The sequence below is a fragment of the Bos indicus x Bos taurus genome, chromosome 18 (assembly GCF_003369695.1).
Source record: "Bos indicus x Bos taurus breed Angus x Brahman F1 hybrid chromosome 18, Bos_hybrid_MaternalHap_v2.0, whole genome shotgun sequence".
Classification (NCBI taxonomy): Eukaryota; Metazoa; Chordata; class Mammalia; order Artiodactyla; family Bovidae; genus Bos; species Bos indicus x Bos taurus.
Genome location: NC_040093.1, coordinates 15432876 through 15452701, shown reverse-complemented (window position 1 = coordinate 15452701; position 19826 = coordinate 15432876). Strand labels below are relative to the sequence as shown.

Genomic DNA, 19826 nt, shown 5'->3' with positions numbered 1-19826 from the left:
GGAGAGAGGAAGTCGGACGTGGGCGAGGGGCGGGGTGTCTGGACTGGAACCTACGGGCCCACGTGAGTGTCTGTCCCGCTTCTGAGTGGGTGCTGTGTGTCTAGGTTGCCGTGGTGTAAGCTTGTAGTGTAACTGTCCTGTGTCTATATCATTTGATGCTGCCTGCTGTGCCAACCTTAATGGGCACACCTACATCGCAGTTTGGTGTACTATCCCCTGAATGGATGCATCTGATCCTACACACGCCATTTGTTTATCTATGTTGTGTGTGCGCCTTTGTCTAAGTAGAGGTTGTGTATGGCTTTCGTGGGTTTTAGATATGGCTCCGTGGGCAGCGGGCATTTGCATTGCGTATCTCGATAGTGTACCTTCCAGAAGTTTTGTGTCTTTTGAGTTAGGCGACAGGGTTAGACATTGTAAAACTGTGACGTTTAACAGAGCCTTAACTACGGACCTGTGTGTTTGAGTTTATCATATTGACGCCAAACAGGCGGATCTACCGAACAGTAATTTATAGAGGATTTGGGTACAGACCCCTGAACTTGAGGTCTTTCCAGAGGGAAAGGCTCTATGATCGCGTGCAGAGCGTCCATTCACGTAAGATACCAACCATAAAGACAGCTCAGCTACGATCGTGGAAGGAGGCGCTCGATGAAATGTACTATCAAAGAGAAGAGGTGCGATTCCCCATTCTAACTTTTCTCCCGCTGTTAGTCTAGCTTTTATTTTCAAACCTTCAGGACTCTGAAGTCAAAGGGTTGCTTTTCTTACAGGCAACTGAGTTTCTTCCAGATTAAGAATAATTTATCTACTTAATCTCGATTTCATATACTTCCTCTACAGCGAAATTTGTAAGGCCGTCCGTAACCAGAATGGCCAATCTGTTTAGGTTTTCCTAAAACGATGCAACTATACTAGCTTTAGTGAGATAAGTCAGTAACTGAGATTGGTGGACAGATTGTTTTGAAACCGCCCTAACGGCAAGGGGCAGGTCCTTAGTGAATTCATCTCTTTCCGGTTTCTTAAAGGCAATCGTGAAAGGAGGGGGGGTGGGGGGGGTGGGTCTGCCGACTCTCCATTTGATTGGTTCTGGTGGTTTTACCCGCTTGGACTCCTCTAGGGGCGGGAGATTTAGACCAATCAAGATATGTGTTACAGAGACACTAGTTTGATGAAAGGACCGCGCAGGGAAGGCCGTGCGGCGCTCATTCTGAGACCCCATCACTGATTGGCCCAAATCTTTACTCTCTTTCCCTCATTTGACCCTACGGGAGCGGGCGCGCGGGCACTACCCAATCACCGCGCGCCCCTCCTCCCTCCTTTTCCCGCCCTCCCGTTTCGGTCCCGGCATCGACGTAGGCCAACGCTTCCTCCCCGGCAGCTCCTAAGCCCTTTCATTGCTGTTCTTTTGAAAGACCCCTTCTGATTGGTTGAGCCCTTGGGCCCGCGCCCGTTGCTCCTATGAGGTGGCCAATTGGCAACCGTGTTGCATCGGGCCAGGCCACGGAGGAGGGGGGAGGCGGCGGCGGCGGCCATTTTGAGCCGCCGCCGCCATTGGAGTGGGGGCCCCCCCCTTTCCCCCTTCGCCTGCTGACAGGAAAGGTTTAAGGGGGACAGAGCCCTGGGAGGCCGGGCCGGGCTCGGGGGCCGCCCCGGGGGCCCGGGCCATGGATGTGCGCCGTCTGAAGGTGAACGAACTTCGCGAGGAGCTGCAGCGCCGCGGCCTGGACACTCGCGGCCTCAAGGCCGAGCTTGCTGAGCGGCTGCAGGCGGCGCTGGAGGCCGAGGAGCCCGACGACGAGCGGGAGCTCGAGGCCGACGACGAACCGGGGCGACCCGGGCACAACAACGAGGAGGTCGAGACCGAGGGGGGCTCCGAGCTGGAGGGGACCGCGCAGCCACCGCCGCCCGGGCTGCAGCCGCACCCGGAGCCCGGCGGCTACTCGGGGCCGGACGGACATTGTGAGAGTGCGCGGGGCGGGGGCCGGGGAGCCCGGACTCCGGGCCGAGGAAGGGCTGTGGGACGCGGGAGTCCGGCGCCTGAGGTCGGGGAGACGGTCTGAGGATCGGGGGATACCGCTCCCCGCCGCTGAAAAGGATCGGGGGACAAGGCCCGCGGGACGACCGGAGGGTGGATCCTGGCATTCGGCACAGGGAAGATACTGGAGTGGGGGCTCTCGGTTTCGGAGATGAGGCAGGTCCGGGGTGGGGGTGTAGAGGATTCCCGAGCCTGCGGCTCAGAAACCGGAAACCGTGGTTTTTGGAACCGAAGACAGTCGGAAGAACAAGGGGATCTCTTTTAGGAGACTGAGATCTTAAAGATGGTGATCTTAAGATTTGGAGCTGGGTAGGCTTGGGAGCCGTGTTTTCAGGGCTGGGGCCGTTTTGAGGATGGAGGATCCTGGAGTTTGCTGCTGGATGGGGTACCGGGGAATTCTCATGTTTGTTATTGGGATGGGTTGGTAAGATGGAGTTCCGGTATCTGGCCAGGGAGGGTCTGACGGACTGTGCGTTCTAGTGATTGACTGGGGAGCTTTTAGGGGATGCGAGAGACCACCATGTGTACATGTGTACATGTACCTCAGTGTGAGGACGGCCTGGGGGAGGGTCTCAGATCCAGGGCTGAAAGGCCAGTCTTGAGGCATGGGCAACCTGGGCATTTGATGCTGGCCATCTGGAGCCCTTTTGGCTGACTTCTAGAGAAGGTATATGGAACATCGATGTCCAGCAGCTGGTGGGGGAGAGAAGGCTACTTCACTGGGTGAAGTACCTGGAGGTCTGGAGCTAGGAAGGCACTGGGGACAGATAACGCAGTGGCTCCTGCTGAATGGTCTTAGATTAACAGGATGGAGAAAAAGAGTAGCTGAGAGTGGGTGGGGTAGATAACAGGTTGGTGGAGTTTGAAGTTGAGGGATTAGGGGTAGAGGATCATGCACAAGAAAAGAGTGTAGCTGGTGTGTCAAATGTAGGGAAGGGAAGAGTGTGTATGATGTGGAGGGTGAAAGAATACTTGTTGACTTGGCAGGGGGCCTCAGGGTGAAGGGGGGGAAGTGTTTCTGGGGCTGAGCATCTCCATGAGAGGGCTCCTCGGTCCTCAGAAGCAGGGTTTTTGTGTGTGTGTGCGCCTAGGGATTGGAGAGGCCTCAAGGAGTGGTTGAGAACCTCTGCATCAGACACTCTGAAGGAGAGGGGATGGAGTAGATCTGTGACTTTCTAAAGGGAAGAGACCCTGGTATGCAAGGAAGTAAATCAAGTTAAAAGCTGGTGGCTTTCTAGCAGGACAGGACATGGTGATCGGAAAAGTTGAAGAGTAAGTAGAAAGAACTCTGGCATCCAGAGATTGTATTATTTACCTGAAAAAGAGGGCACCCTGCGCTGTGGGAGTAAAGAAATGAGGAAAGCAATAGGATCAGGGAAGAGACTAGATTTGGGGTTGGCACAGGGTATTTACGTGTTTTCCTAGAGCAGGGCAATCTGAGGGTAGATTTGAGGTGGAGGGTGGTTGTCTAGGACTCAGATGCTGGGAGGAGTACTTCCCATTGCAGAGACCTGTCAAGGAAGGAGGAGTGGCCCTGTACCTGCCTAGGGCAGGCAAGACCCTGGCAGGAATGCCAGTGGCTGGAAATGTCTCCAAAGAAAAGTGATATGCTTTACGGCACAGGCTCTAGACTCAGATTTTTGTCTTGGGCAAGTCACTTCACCTCTGAGCTCTGGCTTCCTTGTGTGTAAAATTGGGATATAATAATAGTGCCCCCCTCCCTGCTTGGGGATGAATGAGATTACATGTGTAAGGGGCTTAGCACTGGGCCTGCCTGTTATTAGGAGGTAAATGTTTTAGAGAACAGAGAAGGGCCCCAGAATCATAAGCTTCTCTGGGCGAGGCTTCCTCTGTGAGCGCAGGAGAGATTCTCGGAAAGAAAGATATGAGGCTTTTGTGGCAAGAACAACACACGATGTTGTGTGTTGAACGCGATGGTATGAAAGGGGCCCCTGTGTTCTAATTAAGGAGTTATTCTGTGTCTTCCTTTCTCTCCTACCCATTACAGCAAAATCCTTTGAGCCCCTTTTATGCCCCCCGCAACCCTTCCTTCAGCCCTGGTAAACAGACCTGTAGCGAACCACGTGATCTGTGTGACTTTCCTCCCTTTGGGCCGCACCTGGTTTGTGCCCAGATACATTTGTCCTCTGAGAAAGGATCCAGTCAGTTAGCAAGCAGCAGAATAGTCTTTCCTTCCCCATGGTTCCGCCTCACTGGTCCTGGCACAGCCACTAGTAGGGCCCTGGAGGCATCTTGCAGAGCCTGCCCCTGGGGTGGAGAACCTGCTTGCTACTCAACCTAGGTTTCCAATGTTCTCTCTGGGTTTGGCTACAGGATTCTCCTTGAAGGAGTTTCAGGTTTTAGTCCCATCTCTGAACTTTATCATGTGTCGCCCAAACCCCAGGAGTGTTTTCTCCATTCTCATCACTGGGTTATCTTCACTACTATGTATCCTTTGAGTCCAGGCTTATCTGTTACTTTCTGGGTCCCTGATCTCAGCCCCTGGTACTTCTTCAGAGCCCTTAACACAGTACAATTTTTGTACTTTCAGATTTGTTTAATGTGTGTCTGTCTGACTAAGCTGAAACTTGTTCTTAGTTACATCCTAGCATGTGGTGTATAGTATGTACTCCACTCCATGAATAGTTGATATTGTTTTTTTCTTTCTTTTTTGGCCACACTGCACAACTTGTGGAATCTTAGTTCCCCAACCAGGGATTAAACCCTGGCCCCAGCAGTGAAAGCACTAAATCATAACCACAGGAAATTCCCTGATATTATTATTCTTGCCACCCTTCAGTTGAGTTCCTCCTGGACCCACAAAAACACCTTCCTGAAACACTTCCTGCCTAACTCCAAGTATTTTAGGGCTTATCCCTAATGAGCCTGAAGGCCACTATTATCATAACTCCTGTTTTCTTAACAGTTCCTTTCCTTCCTCCCCCATTTCCCCTTCAACTGAGATGGTTATCCCTTACCTTTACAGCTATTGCAGGGCGGAAGAAATTCATAAGGAGAGTTGGCTATGCAAGTGGGAATAGTGAATTGGGTTGGACAGAGGACTGGTTTGTGCTCTGAACAATTTTTAAGGTTGTACCCTAAAGGCAACTCCCTAAGCTTTATACTCTGTCAGGGAACAGCTGGGCTGGTAATTTTTAAACTGTGTTCATGGAGTTGCCCCCCACCCCAGTGGGGACTTAGAGGGGAGGTCAAGTTGGACCCCTTCTTCAACTTTCCCATCTCCTTGCTCCAAACAGAGCATTTCTGCTTCATTTGGTTTTATGTGTTAGGATTCTGTAGAACCTAGTCACAGATAGATCACTAACTTCTGAGGGGCAAGAGGGCCTGTCCTTAGGCAGCTGGGGCCCCTGACTGCCCAGGTGGGTTTCCATCTGAAGGTGTTTGCACATCTTTTAGCCTCTGGAAGACTGATTGTCCACAATGGGGATGGCATCGTTTTGTATTTAAAAGCTACCTCTAGTCCCAAGAAATGCCCTTCTAACTGGCCATTTTTTGTTTTAAGATGTCATGGACAATATTACCATGCAGAACCAATTCTATGAGACGCAGGTCATCAAGCAAGAGAACGAGTCAGGCTACGAGAGGAGACCACTGGAAATCGACCAGCAGCAGCAGGCCTATCGCCCAGGTAGGAAAGCGCATGTGATACATCTCTTTTGAAGGAGGTGTAATCTATGTGCGGGTGGCCTTTACCTTCTGCCTACTGCCTGTCTTCCCAGAAACTTTGTATCTTCCTTTTAGGCAATCTTTGGGCTTGGTCACTCTGGCAAGATCTTTTTGAAGGGAAGAATTTAGTCTCTCTCACTCGCAAGTATTAGGATAGGGGAGTCTTCAAGGTATCTGTCATCAGATGTTAGTAACAACATCTTGGAGAGCTTAGACCTGGAGGCCAATATCTGAGTCCTACTTAGAATCTTAGAATGTTGAAGCTAGAAGGGACCTTCGAAATCTAGTCTAGTATTTGCCATGTTCTGAAAAATATTTTTCCAGGAGATACTGCTAAGGACTTCTCAGAGAAGAGTACCTTGGCCAAATGCATCTGAAAAATGCGGCATATACCTTGCCACCTCTGGGGGAGTCACTGTGCTCATTAAAAATGCTCAGAAGTCCTGGATTGGGAAAAACTCTGTCACATTGTTTAAACCCAGCATTTCCCAAATATGTAAATGTGTCTTTGTAGAACAAAGTTTTCTACAGTACAAGCTTGGAAAGCACAATTATAATGTAGATCTCTCCCCATTTTACAGATGAGGGAGGTTGAGGGCTAGGGTTGGATCCCGGAAATTAAATTGGCTTCTGGGCCACTGCTCTTGGTTGATACGCAGCATTCCTTACCTAGTATTTGGGAAGTGGGGTCCTACTGTTGAGTAACGACAGAGCCAGGACTGACTCCCAGTCTTGTGCTCCTTTCACTGTGCTGTGGTCCCAGTGCCTTTTTGTAGTCAGTCTAGTTGGTTCTGTCTGATTCCATTCTGGTTCACCCACAAAGTAAAATCCCCAGACATTTCTTGAGAGTGGCTCAGGATTTTAATGAATGTAGGTTACAAACTGTAGATTTGTGTCAGGCTCTGTGAGACTTGTGGGATCATTTGGCCCAAGGAGACTGTTTTCTGTGCAGACATTTATCAGGGCCTCCCTTGAGCCCAGTGCTGTGATGGGAACCAAGGAAGCTCTGTCCGTGTGAGTGAGCACCATCTCTGCCCTAGTGAACGAGGAGCCTTCTCTGAGATTTTGTCTGTGTGCCAGAGCCAGGGAGTGCTCCAAGGTGGTGTTGAGTTGAATGCTGAAGTGTGTAGATGTGATGTGAGTGACCCACAGCATCCATAGATGAGGTGAGTCTGAACCCACAGTTTGCTCTCAGCAGGCACGGATTCTTGGAATCTGCCTGAGCCTGGGGCATTCCTGTGGTCCACAGCGTGTTATCCCATCCTGACTTCCTGTTTGTGGGGTGATTTAATAAGGCCATCCCACCTGTGGGCTGGCTTACATGCAGACCCGCCCTTCTGGAGCGCTTCTGGGCTTTGTAATAGTGATTAAAGCCCATGGAGTTAGGTGGGGGACCACAGCACTGCTGAACTGACTTTCCCCTCCATTGCTAGACTGAAGAAGCTCTGTAAGAATTGAAGTGAAGAGATTCTCTGGGAGAAGAAATTATAGAATGCAGAATTGTGAAATGGTAGAAGGCTTTTAGGGCTCTTTCCTACTTGGTGCATGCGATGGTAGCTCCCAATTTTCCCAACTTTACTTTGCCTTTGGCAAGGTAGCCCAGGCAGTCATTCGCCTTTGAGTAGGGCCTTAGAGAGCTTCTCCTTGTTTAGTGCTGAAGTCCCCTCTCCTCCGCACGAAGCCTGAGAATTATCTGACTGACATCTCTCACCCTATCAACTGCTGATGCTACTGGGCCTGGATGGTCATCCCCAGCCTCGCTTTATTCTAGCCCTGTCCTCCAGTACAGCCTTTTCAGTTCCCTCAGCAGGCTTCCACTGAACCTAGCAAGAGCCTGTGCCCAGACCTTCATCACCATAGTCAGGATCCTGCCATTATCTCCTGAAGTAGAGGGGACCAGAAAAGTGATAACTGAAGAGTTTCTGAGTGTCTTAACCATCTGGATTTGTCCTGACTGTAGAAGTGAAGACAGAGATGAAGCAAGAAGCACCCACCAGCTTCCTCCCACCCGAAGCATCTCAACACAAACCAGACAGACAGCAATTCCAGAGTCGCAAGAGGCCTTATGAAGAAAACCGGGGACGGGGGTACTTTGAGCACCGAGAGGATAGGAGGTGGGTCTGTGAGGCAGTGGTCATCCTTTTTCCAATAGGTCTCAATGTCTGTAACCCAGTGCCCACCGGGGTCTTTTTACTAGCCAAGAGGGCAGAGCTGAGGTCTCCTGCCCTCTCACTCTCCCCCAGTTCTTCCTATACCCACTACAGATTCAACTTTGCTTAACTTCTGATCCTTCCCTCACTTTCTCCCTTCCCATTACTTGAAGGGTGAAGTTCAGACACGTTGCCATTCGCATGTGAGATGCCAGCCTGCCTTTTTAGTCCTTTGCCCCACTGCCCTGCATATGACCTGACCTGAGCATATGGTAGACTAAGGTCATCCAGACTGTCCCAAGGAGGACCCTACGCATTAGACTCCACACTTCTACCTTATTCCCATATGTTGGAAACCACCAGTATTTTCACATAGTCCCTTTTAGTATTTTGGTTGGAATAAATTTCGTTCATAATTTAGGACACTTTTAAAAGAGAAGACAAAAATGGGTCATTTCAAATCCTTTCAGATGTGGAGTTTTAGGAAGCCTGGAATAAGGACAGATTATAATAACAGGTTTATCCAAATTCTTACAGATTGCCCTTCCTGGCCCAGTACTCTCTGGGCTACTGTAACCTCCCATCAGTAGCAGAGTTCAGTGTGAAGGCAGTGCTCAGCATGTAGAGGGGTGGATCAGAATCTGAGGGTGTGAGAGAGTGGTATTTTTCAAAAAGTTCTCTAAATGATTCTCATGGCCCTCTTCAGCAGAGCACACCCTTTCCAGTCTTTGACCCCGCCCTGGTAGTTAATAGTCATTGCTCTCATTGCAAGGATGTAGGGTTCCAGAGTTCTTTTGCTAACCTCTGTGGGAGGAACTTGAAATCCAGGAAGCAGCTTGGAGGCCACTTGTAAATTCCAGCAGAAACTTGAGGTCCCTTCTTCCCTTGTTCTTCTGTTCTCCTGTGACTGATACCTCTTTATGACACAGGGGGCGATCTCCTCAGCCTCCGGCTGAAGAGGATGAAGATGACTTTGATGACACCCTTGTGGCCATTGACACATGTGAGTCTTTGGAGTGCCTGTTTGATACTGTCTTCAGTCGGTGTAAGGAAACTGCCTTTACCTTCACAAAATCCCCACCCGGCACCGTCCAGAGCAGTTAGTTCAGACATGAGAACTAGCAGAGCCCTGGAGTCAGGGTGTTGGTTTGGAGACAACAGCTCTATCTGTGAGATTCGGTCAAGTCATTCTACTTCTCCAAGCTTCTCTTCAGAGAGGAAGAATCCTGCTCTTATACCTCAGGGGACTTTCAGTGACATTCATCAGAGAGCAAGTTGAAAAACCCTGAACACCCTGTAAAGTTGTCATCTAATCAAGAAGGGAACCTGAGTGCTGCTGGGGAAACTTAACTCTTTGACGGCCATTTCCCCAGTTTCCATTTGCTGCTCACGTTCCTGGTGAAACCAATGCTGCCTTGTCTCCTCAGGCATTAACCTGGCCTGCCCTGCTCTCTGTCCCCCAGTTCGGTTTTGTTTCCTCTAGATAAGTGACTTCCCCCTTGACCGTGCATCTAAATACTTGGGGGAACGAATGTAGAGGTCCTGTCCCTCCTCAGGCCTCCTCAGATAAACTCTTAAGTGGTAGGGCCTATGAATATGAATTTTTGAACACACCCAGAAGCCCAGTCAAGTCTGAGGACTGCACTTTTCAACAGAGCAGAAAATTAACAGCAGTTCATTCGTGTACTTGTTTACATAGCTCGTGTTTATAAACCAATGGCTACATGCTTTAAAAGAGGTAAAGATATCTCGTATACAGTCCCTTTTATCACAGGATCTTAAGGATTCAGAGTGAAACGGAGTGTTAATTTTTTAAGTATTGTGTGGCAGTGGTTCATGAAGCAGCATCTGATTAAATACCAAATGTACAGACCATGGCACTCAGCCTTTAGAGAAAGGAGAGAGCCTACTGGACGAGACATACAGGAAAGACTTTCCCGGAGACATGCGGGCTCCTGGCAGAGTGGGGAGAGTCTGAGCAGCAGAGTCCTGGGCCCACGCAAGGAGCTGGGAGCCTGTGGCGCACCTGACCGTGGTCCTGGGTGGCGGGTGTGGATCAGGGTCAGCTGTTGGTGCCGCTCTTGGCAGCAGGAGCCTGACTGATATCCCACACTGATAGAGTTAGCATGGGAGGTGGTTGAAGTTTATGGTGTTGGGAGGTAATCTTTTCTAAATTCTAAAATCATTTGAGACTCTAACCTTTTAAATTCTAGAATCACTTGAAAGGATATTGACCCTCTCCCTAGCAAGTGTGCATGCTGTCACTTCAGTTGTGTCCCAACTTTTTGTGACCCTATGGACTGTAGCCCACCAGGCTCCTCTGTCCATGGGATTCTCCAGGCTAGAATACTGGAGTGGATTGCTGTGCCCTCCCCCAGGGGATCTTCCAGACCCAGAGATCAAACCCACCTCTCTTATGTCTCCTGCACTGGCAGGAGGGTTCTTTACCACTAGCCCCATTAGAGAGGCATGTGTGTATTACTTGCAGGAGCCCCCGTGACAGCCATCCTTGGACCCTGGCCAGGTGAAGAACCCTAGTTCCTCTGCGGCGTGGCAGCTTTCATCCTGTGCAGTCCAGTTAGCCGTATTGCAGGGCCTTTGTGCTAAAAGAGAGAATGGTTAGGTGGTATGGCTGGCTTCTCGTGAACCTGTCCCCACACCGTGTCAGCTTGTGTAGTTTTGGTTAACACTCTTAGGAAACTTACCTCTGCCTGTCCCTCTGCTGCTGCTGCTGCTAAGTCACTTCAGTTGTGTCCAACTCTGTACGACCCCATAGATGGCAGCCCACCAGGCTCCCCCCATCCCTGGGATTCTCCAGGCAAGAGTACTCGAGTAAGGTGCCATTGCCTTCTCCGGCCTGTCCCTCTGGGGACCATTAAAACATCAGCCAACTACAGGCTGTTTCCTCCACAGACAACTGCGACCTCCACTTCAAGGTGGCCCGAGACCGGAGTAGTGGCTACCCGCTCACGATTGAAGGCTTTGCATACCTGTGGTCAGGAGCCCGTGCCAGCTACGGGGTCAGAAGGGGCCGTGTGTGCTTTGAGATGAAGGTAAGTGGGAGCAGCAGAGGGATGGGGACAGAAAGCAGGTCCATCCTTGATCAGAGCCATGATTGCAAAAGAAATTTGATTGAACATGAATTTTATGTTCAGGCCAAAGAAAAAAGTAAAATTAATTCAAGAGAACTGTCATTGCTAAATATTATATGGGGAAAGCAAGGCGACCATATGTTCCTTCATTAAGCGGATTTTTTCCTTGATGGGGTTTGACCTAGGTGCTGTATAGCCAGCCATGCGAGGGTGACATGTTTGTAGAGCTAGGGAGAGGAGTTATTTGGAAAAACAGTGAACTGGAAAGAATTGGCCCTGGCCAGTTAAAGGGAGGCCAGGTGAGAGTAGGGCAAAGTAGGGTTCTGCTATCCGGATATCCTCTACTATTATCTCTCCACAGTTCCATGTCAAAGTGTATTTATGAAAATAATATCTGGTCATGTTTAGTAAAAGGGCAGAGAGCACAGAAGAGTAAAAACCAGAGTTATACTCACATCCTCCCAGCCCCATCCTACCCTCTAGAGATACTTTATGTGTTAACAGTTTCTTGTGTATCCTTTGTGTATCCAAACTTATTTATGATAGCTAATATCTATAGAATACCTTGCATGTGCTAGGTACAGTGCCAAGTTCTTTCCATGCATATCCATTAATCTTTACAGTCTCATCATAAAATATGTACTGTTGTCCCCCATTTTTCAGAGGTGGAAACTAAGACCAAGGGTTATCGTATTTGACTAAGACACTTGATTCTCAGTCGCACGTTGTTTTGTGTGCATAGAGAAACCGCCAGTTACACTAACATAGTGCTTTCAGACGTCAGCTGTAAGACATATACTGACTCTGGAGATGTTAAAATGTGAAAATCGTGTGTCCAAAAGTCAATTACTAGAGTAACTTTCTAAAAGCCACAAACTAATAAGATAAATATTGGTTATTAGATAGTTAACTGCTAATTAAAAGTTAAGTCAGAAGGTGCCTTTTATTTTTTTTGCTCCTGTTACTTAATACTATGTATCTTGAATGTTTTTCCGTACCAGTGTATTAGTCCTGCTTCATTCATTTTAACCGCTGTATCATTCTGTGGCATGGATGTGCCTTAATGTGACTGGTATTTTGCAGGTGGTTTTTTCTTCCTTCCTCTTCCCCTCTCTTCCTTCCTTTTCAACATAAAGACCACCACACTGCATTTTTTGTGTGTGTATATGTCCCTAGGATAGACTGAAAGTTGAATTGGTTGGTTATAGAGCATGTGCATTTGCTTTTAATAATAAGACTGTTAAATTGCCCTCTAAAGACATTACATCAATTTGTGGGTTCACACCAAATGTTGTGAGAGTCCCTGTTTGCCTTGTCAGTCAGTTCAGTCTCTCAGTCGTGTCCGACTCTTTGCAACCCCATGAATCGCAGCACGCCAGGCCTCCCTGTCCATCACCAACTCTCGGAGTTCACTCAGACTGAAGTCCATTGAGTCAGTGATGCCATCCAGCTATCTCATCCTCTGTCATCCCCTTCTCCTCCTGCCCCCAATCCCTCCCAGCATCAGAGTCTTATCCAATGAGTCAACTCTTCCATTCAGGTGGCCAAAGTATTGGAGTTTCAGCTTTAGCATCATTCCTTCCAAAGAAATCCCAGGGCTGATCTCCTTCAGAATGGACTGGTTGGATCTCCTTGCAGTCCAAGTATTACAGCTAAAAAATAACTATTTTTAAAATTCCCATCTCTGTGGCCCTGAACTCTCCTGAGCCCTCTGGAGGCCCTGGTTTCGGTATAGCTGGCCCTTGAGACAGCTCAGATACGTGTTCCCCAGCCACAGAAGCCATTCCTGTTTTTTTAACATCTCTGCATTTCCCACCTGTATTGCCTCCTAAACTGTCAGCCTCCAGAGAATCAATTCTGAGCCTTCTTTTTCTCTGTCCCAGATCAATGAAGAAATCTCTGTGAAGCACCTTCCGTCTACAGAGCCCGACCCACACGTGGTCCGCATTGGTTGGTCCCTGGACTCTTGCAGCACTCAGCTAGGTAAGGGAGGTCAGCCAAGCAATCCAGAGAGTAGTGCAGGTGCCTTGATCCCTGGATTCTCAGGCTTCCTCAGCTTCTCTCTCCCGCATTGGACCCAGAACAGAATTGCCCTGGGGTGGAATAGACACAGGGATTAGGTTTGTGGGGCTGCCTAGCTTCAGACTTACAGGATTCAACTGGAAGGACCACAGTCATATAGCAACTTTTCTACAAAAAATTTATCTTTCATCTTTAAGAACAGGGTCCAAAGTTCTCTTCAGAAAACTGTTCCCTTTAAAAAAAAAAAAAAAAAAATGACCGGTTGTCTCCTGTTCTCAAACCGTGGTGAAAGTAATAAGGTCCTCAAGTTTCATTGAGTTCTGTCTGGAATCTTCTGTCCAGAGCCTAACCCAGAGTAAAAGAGAAAAAGACCAGTGGGGCCAGGGCTGGCTGGTGGAAAGAGGCAGGGAGGGGCTGTCTTGAGAGGTTTTGAATTTTCACAGATTCCCGAGGCTCTAATGACCTTCTGGCCCCAGGTGACTGGTTTCAGTGACCGATGGTGAGACTTTCTTTCTTGATCATGTAAACATTCTGATTGTGAAAATAATGTCTGCTCCATGTGAAAATTCAGGCCGTTACAGAGAAGGGGAAATGAAAATCCTTCTAAACCTATGGGATAATGACTAGTGCCAACATTTTCATCTGCATTCTTCGAGACAATGTCTTTGTCCTTTGTGTATCTCGAATGGGATACGTTATAGAACTTTTCTGTAGCCTGACTGCTTTTTCCCACTTGATGTTGGTGGTTATATTTTGTAAATAAGTATAGATTTTTTGACCACTGCATAATTTTTCATTTTATAATTGTATTACCTATTTATAAATGTTTTGTGGGTCATTTACGTTGATTATAAATTTTTACAGTAAAACACTTGAGCTCTCCTTGTATGTAATTAGTCTGAGCCTTAAAAGCAGAAATGGTAGGTTAAAAGTAGTGTACAGTTTTCATTTTGATGTGTATTAGCAGTTTTATTTAAGATTCATATGTCATCTCCTTTTATCTTTGTTTCAGTTTTGAGATGTAAATGGAGAACAGTTGATACAGATAAAGATGCAAAGCCCAGAACAGTCAAGCAGATGTCCAGGTTACACAGCTGATTCAGGCTAGAGCTGGGCCTGGAGTTCATGCTTGTTGGCACCTGCTTTACTGGCAGAACTTAGGTTTCTGGCCTGATATCTCTGTAACTCAGATGTCAGCCAGGGCCCTTGGGGTCTCAGTGATCTTGCTTCAGAACCCAGTTGTGTAGCCTGAGGAAATCTGTACCTTTCCTATGGGTTAGACCTCGTGGTCTGCAGAAGCAAAACCCCTTTACTGATTTCTGACCAAAACTCATTGACACCAAAAACAGACACTGTTAGGAGACTTAACTGAATGTTGAATGTCACAAGGAAGAAATGTGCCTTAGTGTACAGCCTTTCTCCATCCCAGCTTCTCTCTTTCCTCCTCCCTTTTTTCCCCAGTTCTCCCTTCCTGTTCAAAGCAGTTCAGGTCAGTTCCAACTCTCGGACTTAACACCTAAAGCCATCAAACCCTCAGAAACTCTGCATGATGAAGGGCTTCCTTTCAATGGAAGCTTTCTTACCTCTTCCCCCAAAAGCACCTGATTAGTAAAACAGGCAAAGAAAATGTTTCTTTAATTTGTTTTAATTTAAAACTTTGTAACAGCCATAAAGGCCATTGTGACCATCACAGGTCTAACCTGCCTTTGCCTGTTTCTTCCCTCAGGCGAAGAGCCTTTCTCCTATGGCTACGGAGGCACTGGGAAGAAGTCCACCAATAGCCGCTTTGAAAACTATGGAGACAAGTTTGCAGAGAATGATGTAATTGGCTGCTTTGCGGTGAGTGCTGGCAGCCCATGGGAGTTAGCAGAACCAAATGTTGGTCCTGTGAGGTCAACCTGCAACATCTCTTTCAGAATATCTCTGTCCATCGTCTGCCCTTTGTCCAGCCGCTCTCACCATACCTCTGTTTCTCTTTGACACACTGAAATGTTTGTGGTCATTTTGTGCAAAATTCTGCCATTCTTCCCCCTCTGGTCTTTTGTGCAAAGTTTTTGGATGGCATCCTGAAGATGTTTGGGGATGTTAGACGTGCACAACTTCTAGATACCAGAGTAACATTTCCTAAGCAAACTAAGGAATTACCTCCCTTTGCTGTGGAATAGTCTGCATGCGCAAGTGCTCAATTGTGTCCCAATCTTTTCAAGCCCGTGGACTGTAGCCTGCCAGGCTCCTCTATCCATGGAATTTTCTCCAAGCATACTGGAGCAGATTGCCATTTCCTTCTCCAGTGGATCTTCCTGATCCAGGGATCAAACCCTTGTCTCTTGTGTCTCCTGCATTGACAGTCGGATTCTTCATCACCAGCACCGCCTGGGAAGCCCATGAAATAGCCTATCTGTTCTCAAGCGCAGTGGTGTTGGCTCTTGCCCCCACTTTAGCATCATCTCATCCCAGAACTTCTCCTTTCCTTCACCTCATTGGTTTAGCCAGGCTTCCAGTAGTGCATTGCCTTTTAGGAGGAGGATGCTGCCGCTGCTGCTAAGTCGCTTCAGTCGTGTCCAACTCTGCGACCCCATAGATGGCAGCTCACCAGGCTCCCCCGTCCCTGGGATTCTCCAGGCAAGAACACTGGAGTGGATTGCCATTTCCTTCTCCAGTGCATGAAAGTGACAAATGAAAGTGAAGTCGCTCAGTCGTGTCCAACTCTTAGTGACCCCATGGACTGCAGCCTACCAGGCTCCTTCATCCATGGGATTTTCCAGGCAAGAGTACTGGAGTGGGGTGCCATTGCCTTCTTGGGGTGGCTGCAAAACAGAACAAGGTAGAAGAAACCTGAACTGCTGCTGAACTTTAGTTCCCAAGAGCAGTAACCAGCACTCACAGAGGTATAGAGTGTGACTGATGGTTCTGGGGCCAGAATTCCTAGGCACAGACCCTGCTTTTCAACTCACAGCCCTGGACAGCCTGCCCTCCCTGTGTTTCAGTTTCCTCTCAGTGAGAATTCTCACACCTACCTCAGAATTTCATGTGGTGTCATTAAGGTAGACCATTAGAAGCACTTATAGCAGTGTCTGGCAGAGAATGAATGCTCAGGAAATACTCTTTAACACTATGATCATTGGAAGTTAAATGTTTGTAAAAATATGCCATGAAGCCCCAGGGAAAGTGGTTAACCAGGTGGATGCTTCCTCTTGGCCTTCTTCCCGCTCCCTTCTTCCTTCTCTCCCTCATATTTATATACATGGTATTCTTTTTTCTTTCTTTCTGTCTTTTTTTTTTTCCCCTCTTTGAAAGAATTTCCAATTTAAAGAAAAGCCATAGAATTCTCATAGAACCTTGTCCAGATTCTAATGTTTGCTTTACCATTTTTCTCAAATATATGTATGTGTACGTATATGATTTTTATCTGACCTATTTGAGAGTAAGATGCCTACTTTGTCTTTATTCCTTAATATTTTAGTATGCATTTCTTAAGAATAAAGCTATTCTCTTAACCACAGTAATCAAATTTAATGTTGATTTAATGCTATTATCTACTCCACAGTCCATGGTTAAGTTTTGTCAGCTGTCCCAACAATATCCTTTAGAGAAGTTTGGTTTGTAGTTCAGGATCCAGTCCAGGATCACTGATTGCATTTTCTTGTCATGTCTTTTTAGTCTAAAACAATTTCTCAGTCTTCTTTTGTCAGTCATGACCTCATTATCTTTTTAATAAAAAGCATGTTTTCTTGCTTCCCTAGTGGCTCAGAGGATAAAGCGTCTGCCTGCAATGCACAAGACCCGGGTTCGATCCCTGAGTTGGGAAGATCCCCTGGAGAAGGAAATGGCAACCCACTCCAGTATTCTTGCCTAGAGAATCCCATGGACAGAGGAGCCTGACGGGCTACAGGAGCCTGATGGGCTACAGTCCACGGGGTCACAAAGAGTCGGACATGACTGAGCGACTTCACACACTCATACACACATGTTTTCTTGAATAAAAATTAACCATGTTTATATTCTGCACACTGTTCCAAACCTCGCATTTTTTTCAATTTAACAGTAAATCTCAGCTATCTTTCCTTTGTCTGCACAGAAAGTATAAATCTAGCTCAATTTAAAACACTGTTGGATAGTTAATAAATTTTTATGGATTTCAAAAATATCCAGACATACAGAAAGGTATACAGTATAAAGTCTTCTTCAGACCCTTCCCCTCCACCCATGGTTCACATATGCCCTCCCCTACACATGAGGCCGCTGGTACTCAACATTTCTTTATCAGAATACAGGAAAGGTGGTGGTTATTTTTCTTTTCTACACAAAAGGTAGCATATTACACATGTTATTCTGTATCTGTCTTTGTTTAACTATATATCTTAGAGGTTTTTTTAATATCATTACCTAGAGGACTTCTTTGTTCTTTTATATAGTCTGCAGTTATTGTGTTGATCTACCATGTTTATATAATCAGTTCTGTCTTAATAGACACTTGGTTAATTTCTCATCATTTTACTTAGTGGCTTCCTAGTATTCTAATGTAGGTGTCAGTTTCCCCTGGTGGACCTAAAAGTTATTTCTTGGAACAGTTGATGCTACAGTGATAGCTTATCATTTCCCACTGACCAGAGTATCTTGGAGGGCTTTTCATGTTCCCATTCATGGACGTCCTGTGTGATTTAGTCTCCCACTTCCCCACTGGAGCACATTTAGTGGTGCTGGAGTGAACACCAGCGTTCTTGTGGGCATACAGTTGTAGAATATATACTACTGAAAGCATAAATTCTGAGTCAGAGGTATAGTTTTAATTTTTGATAGCTACTGTCGAGACTGTACTCCAACTCCAGAGAGGTTGTAGCAGTTTAATGTGTCATCAGCATGTGAGTGTGTTCCCCAAGCTCTCTTATTCGGGCGTGACATTCTGAGTGTGTAGCACTTGGAAACTTTGGGCCTTGACTCTTGCTTCAACCAGTTCATCTTTACTTCTGTTTTTTAATCTGTGTTCAGTTTCCTTTGTTTAAAGGATCAGTTCAGTTTAGTTGCTCAGTCACGTCCAACTCTGCGACCCCATGGGTTGCAGCACACCAGGCCTCCCTGTCCGTCGCCAACTCCCGGAGTTTACTCAAATGAGTCAGTTCTTCACATCAGGTGGCCAAAGTATTGGAATTTCAGCTTCAGCATCAGTCCTTCGAATGAATATTCAGGACTGATTTCCTTTAGAATGGACTGGTTGGGTCTCCAGTTGCAGTCCAAGGGACTCTCAAGAGTCTTCTCCAACACCACAGTTCAAAATTTTGCATCAGTTCTTCAGCCCTCAGCTTTCTTTATAGTCCAGCTCTCACATCTGTACATGACTACTGGAAAAACCATAGCCTTGACTAGATGGACCTTTGTTGGCAAAGTAATGTCTCTGCTTTTGAATATGCTGTCTAGGTTGGTCATAACTTTCCTTCCAAGGAGCAAGCGTCTTTTAATTTCACGGCTGCAGTCACCATCTTCAGTGATTTTGGAGCCCCCAAAAATAAAGTCTGACACTGTTTCCACTGTTTCCCCATCTATTTGCCATGAAGTGATGGCATCACTTTAAAAGATTCAGAGGGAAGGGTTAAGAAGGGGTGTGAAAGATTAGTGACCTGAAGGGGAACTAGTGGGGAGGACACTGGTGTCAGAGCTTGAGTTCTCAGCACTCACAAAGCAGGGCCAGATGACCTTCCAGGTAGAGAGGACAGGATAGCTCACTTCAGCAAACCGTAAGGAGTAAAATATTCGGCGCCTTGGGGACAGCACAGAGAGGTGTGAGAGGCGAGGCTGTGAAAACACACACTTTGAACAGCACCAGGCTAGGACTTTGGGTCCTTAGGCCCTAGAGTGGCACCCAGGGACATTTTAGCAGAGGTGACACAATTACGCTTGCCTCCTTGACTGTTGGCCCTGTTGTGCTGGATTTGTCAGTTGAGGTTGCTGGTTTCCGTACAGGGAGGTAAGTTCCTGTAGTGAAGCTGGTGGACATAAGAAAGGTTAGCCCCTGCCATGTTCATTTTCACAACAGAGCAAAAGTGACCTGGGCGATTCTTGCTCAGGTGAGAAGATACGGGAGGGACCATCCTGCAGGGATTGAGGCAGGATTTAGTCCAGCAGAAGTCTGTGTGTCTGCCCTGCGTGATCTTTACCTGTATGGGCGCTTACAGACACACAGGACCATGTAGAACTATGCCCTGTGACCACTGAGGAGGGTGGCGAGGAGGCTCCTTGGGGGAAGGGGGCTTTCACAGCTGCTCAAAGGCAAGTCCCAAGGTGGTCTCTGCATGCAGGAGGGGAAGGAATACCACTCAGCCTTTGCTGCCATCTGCTTATGACCCCAAAGGTTAGTTATTAACCTTTGCTCTGCAGCTGAGTGATCTTTGTGAAACACAGTTTTGACCAGGCAACTCTGCTCTTAGGAACAAGTCAGGGGCTCTACTCTGCTGCCATCAGCAGGAATCTAAACTTCCCCGCCCCCACGCTCCAGTCTAGAGCAGTGTCTGGCATCTGGGAGTGAGACCACCCACTCGTGCTCTCACTGTAGGAAATACATTAACCTGTTTAGTCCTTAGCACAATTCTGCTGTATTGTGGAAACTTTTTTGAAAAGGAAACTGAAGATGTAGTAAATGGTAGAACTAAAGCCGTCTGCCTTCCAAAACAGGATCTTGACACTAAACCTCAGCTGATCACTCAGGACTCAGTGAATTGTTGAATTAATGAATATGGTCCCTTCCAGCTGTCCGGCTGTACCTGAAGTCACCACCTCCCAGTTCTTTATGTTTCAGCCAGTCTGACCCTGTGTCCTCTCACTGCCAGATTTGTACGTAAGAAC

General features: G+C 47.3%; 1 protein-coding gene across 3 annotated transcripts in view; it reads left to right on the top strand.

Annotated features, from left to right (window-relative positions):
- Nucleotides 1-7: 7 nt before the first annotated feature.
- Nucleotides 8-19826, top strand: part of HNRNPUL1 (heterogeneous nuclear ribonucleoprotein U like 1) — a 35172-nt gene continuing 15353 nt past the window's right edge. Inside the window, exons 1-7 of one of the 3 annotated variants that reach the window (XM_027515745.1) lie at nt 8-62; nt 5562-5687; nt 7686-7839; nt 8805-8878; nt 10789-10928; nt 12851-12950; nt 14716-14828. In XM_027515745.1, the coding sequence (XP_027371546.1) occupies nt 5567-5687; nt 7686-7839; nt 8805-8878; nt 10789-10928; nt 12851-12950; nt 14716-14828 (702 nt within the window). In that variant the 5' untranslated portion in view covers nt 8-62; nt 5562-5566. Of the gene's footprint in view, nt 63-1502; nt 1963-5561; nt 5688-7685; nt 7840-8804; nt 8879-10788; nt 10929-12850; nt 12951-14715; nt 14829-19826 lie in introns of those variants that run through there. The other 2 variants (XM_027515744.1, XM_027515747.1) reach the window with 2 other exon arrangements.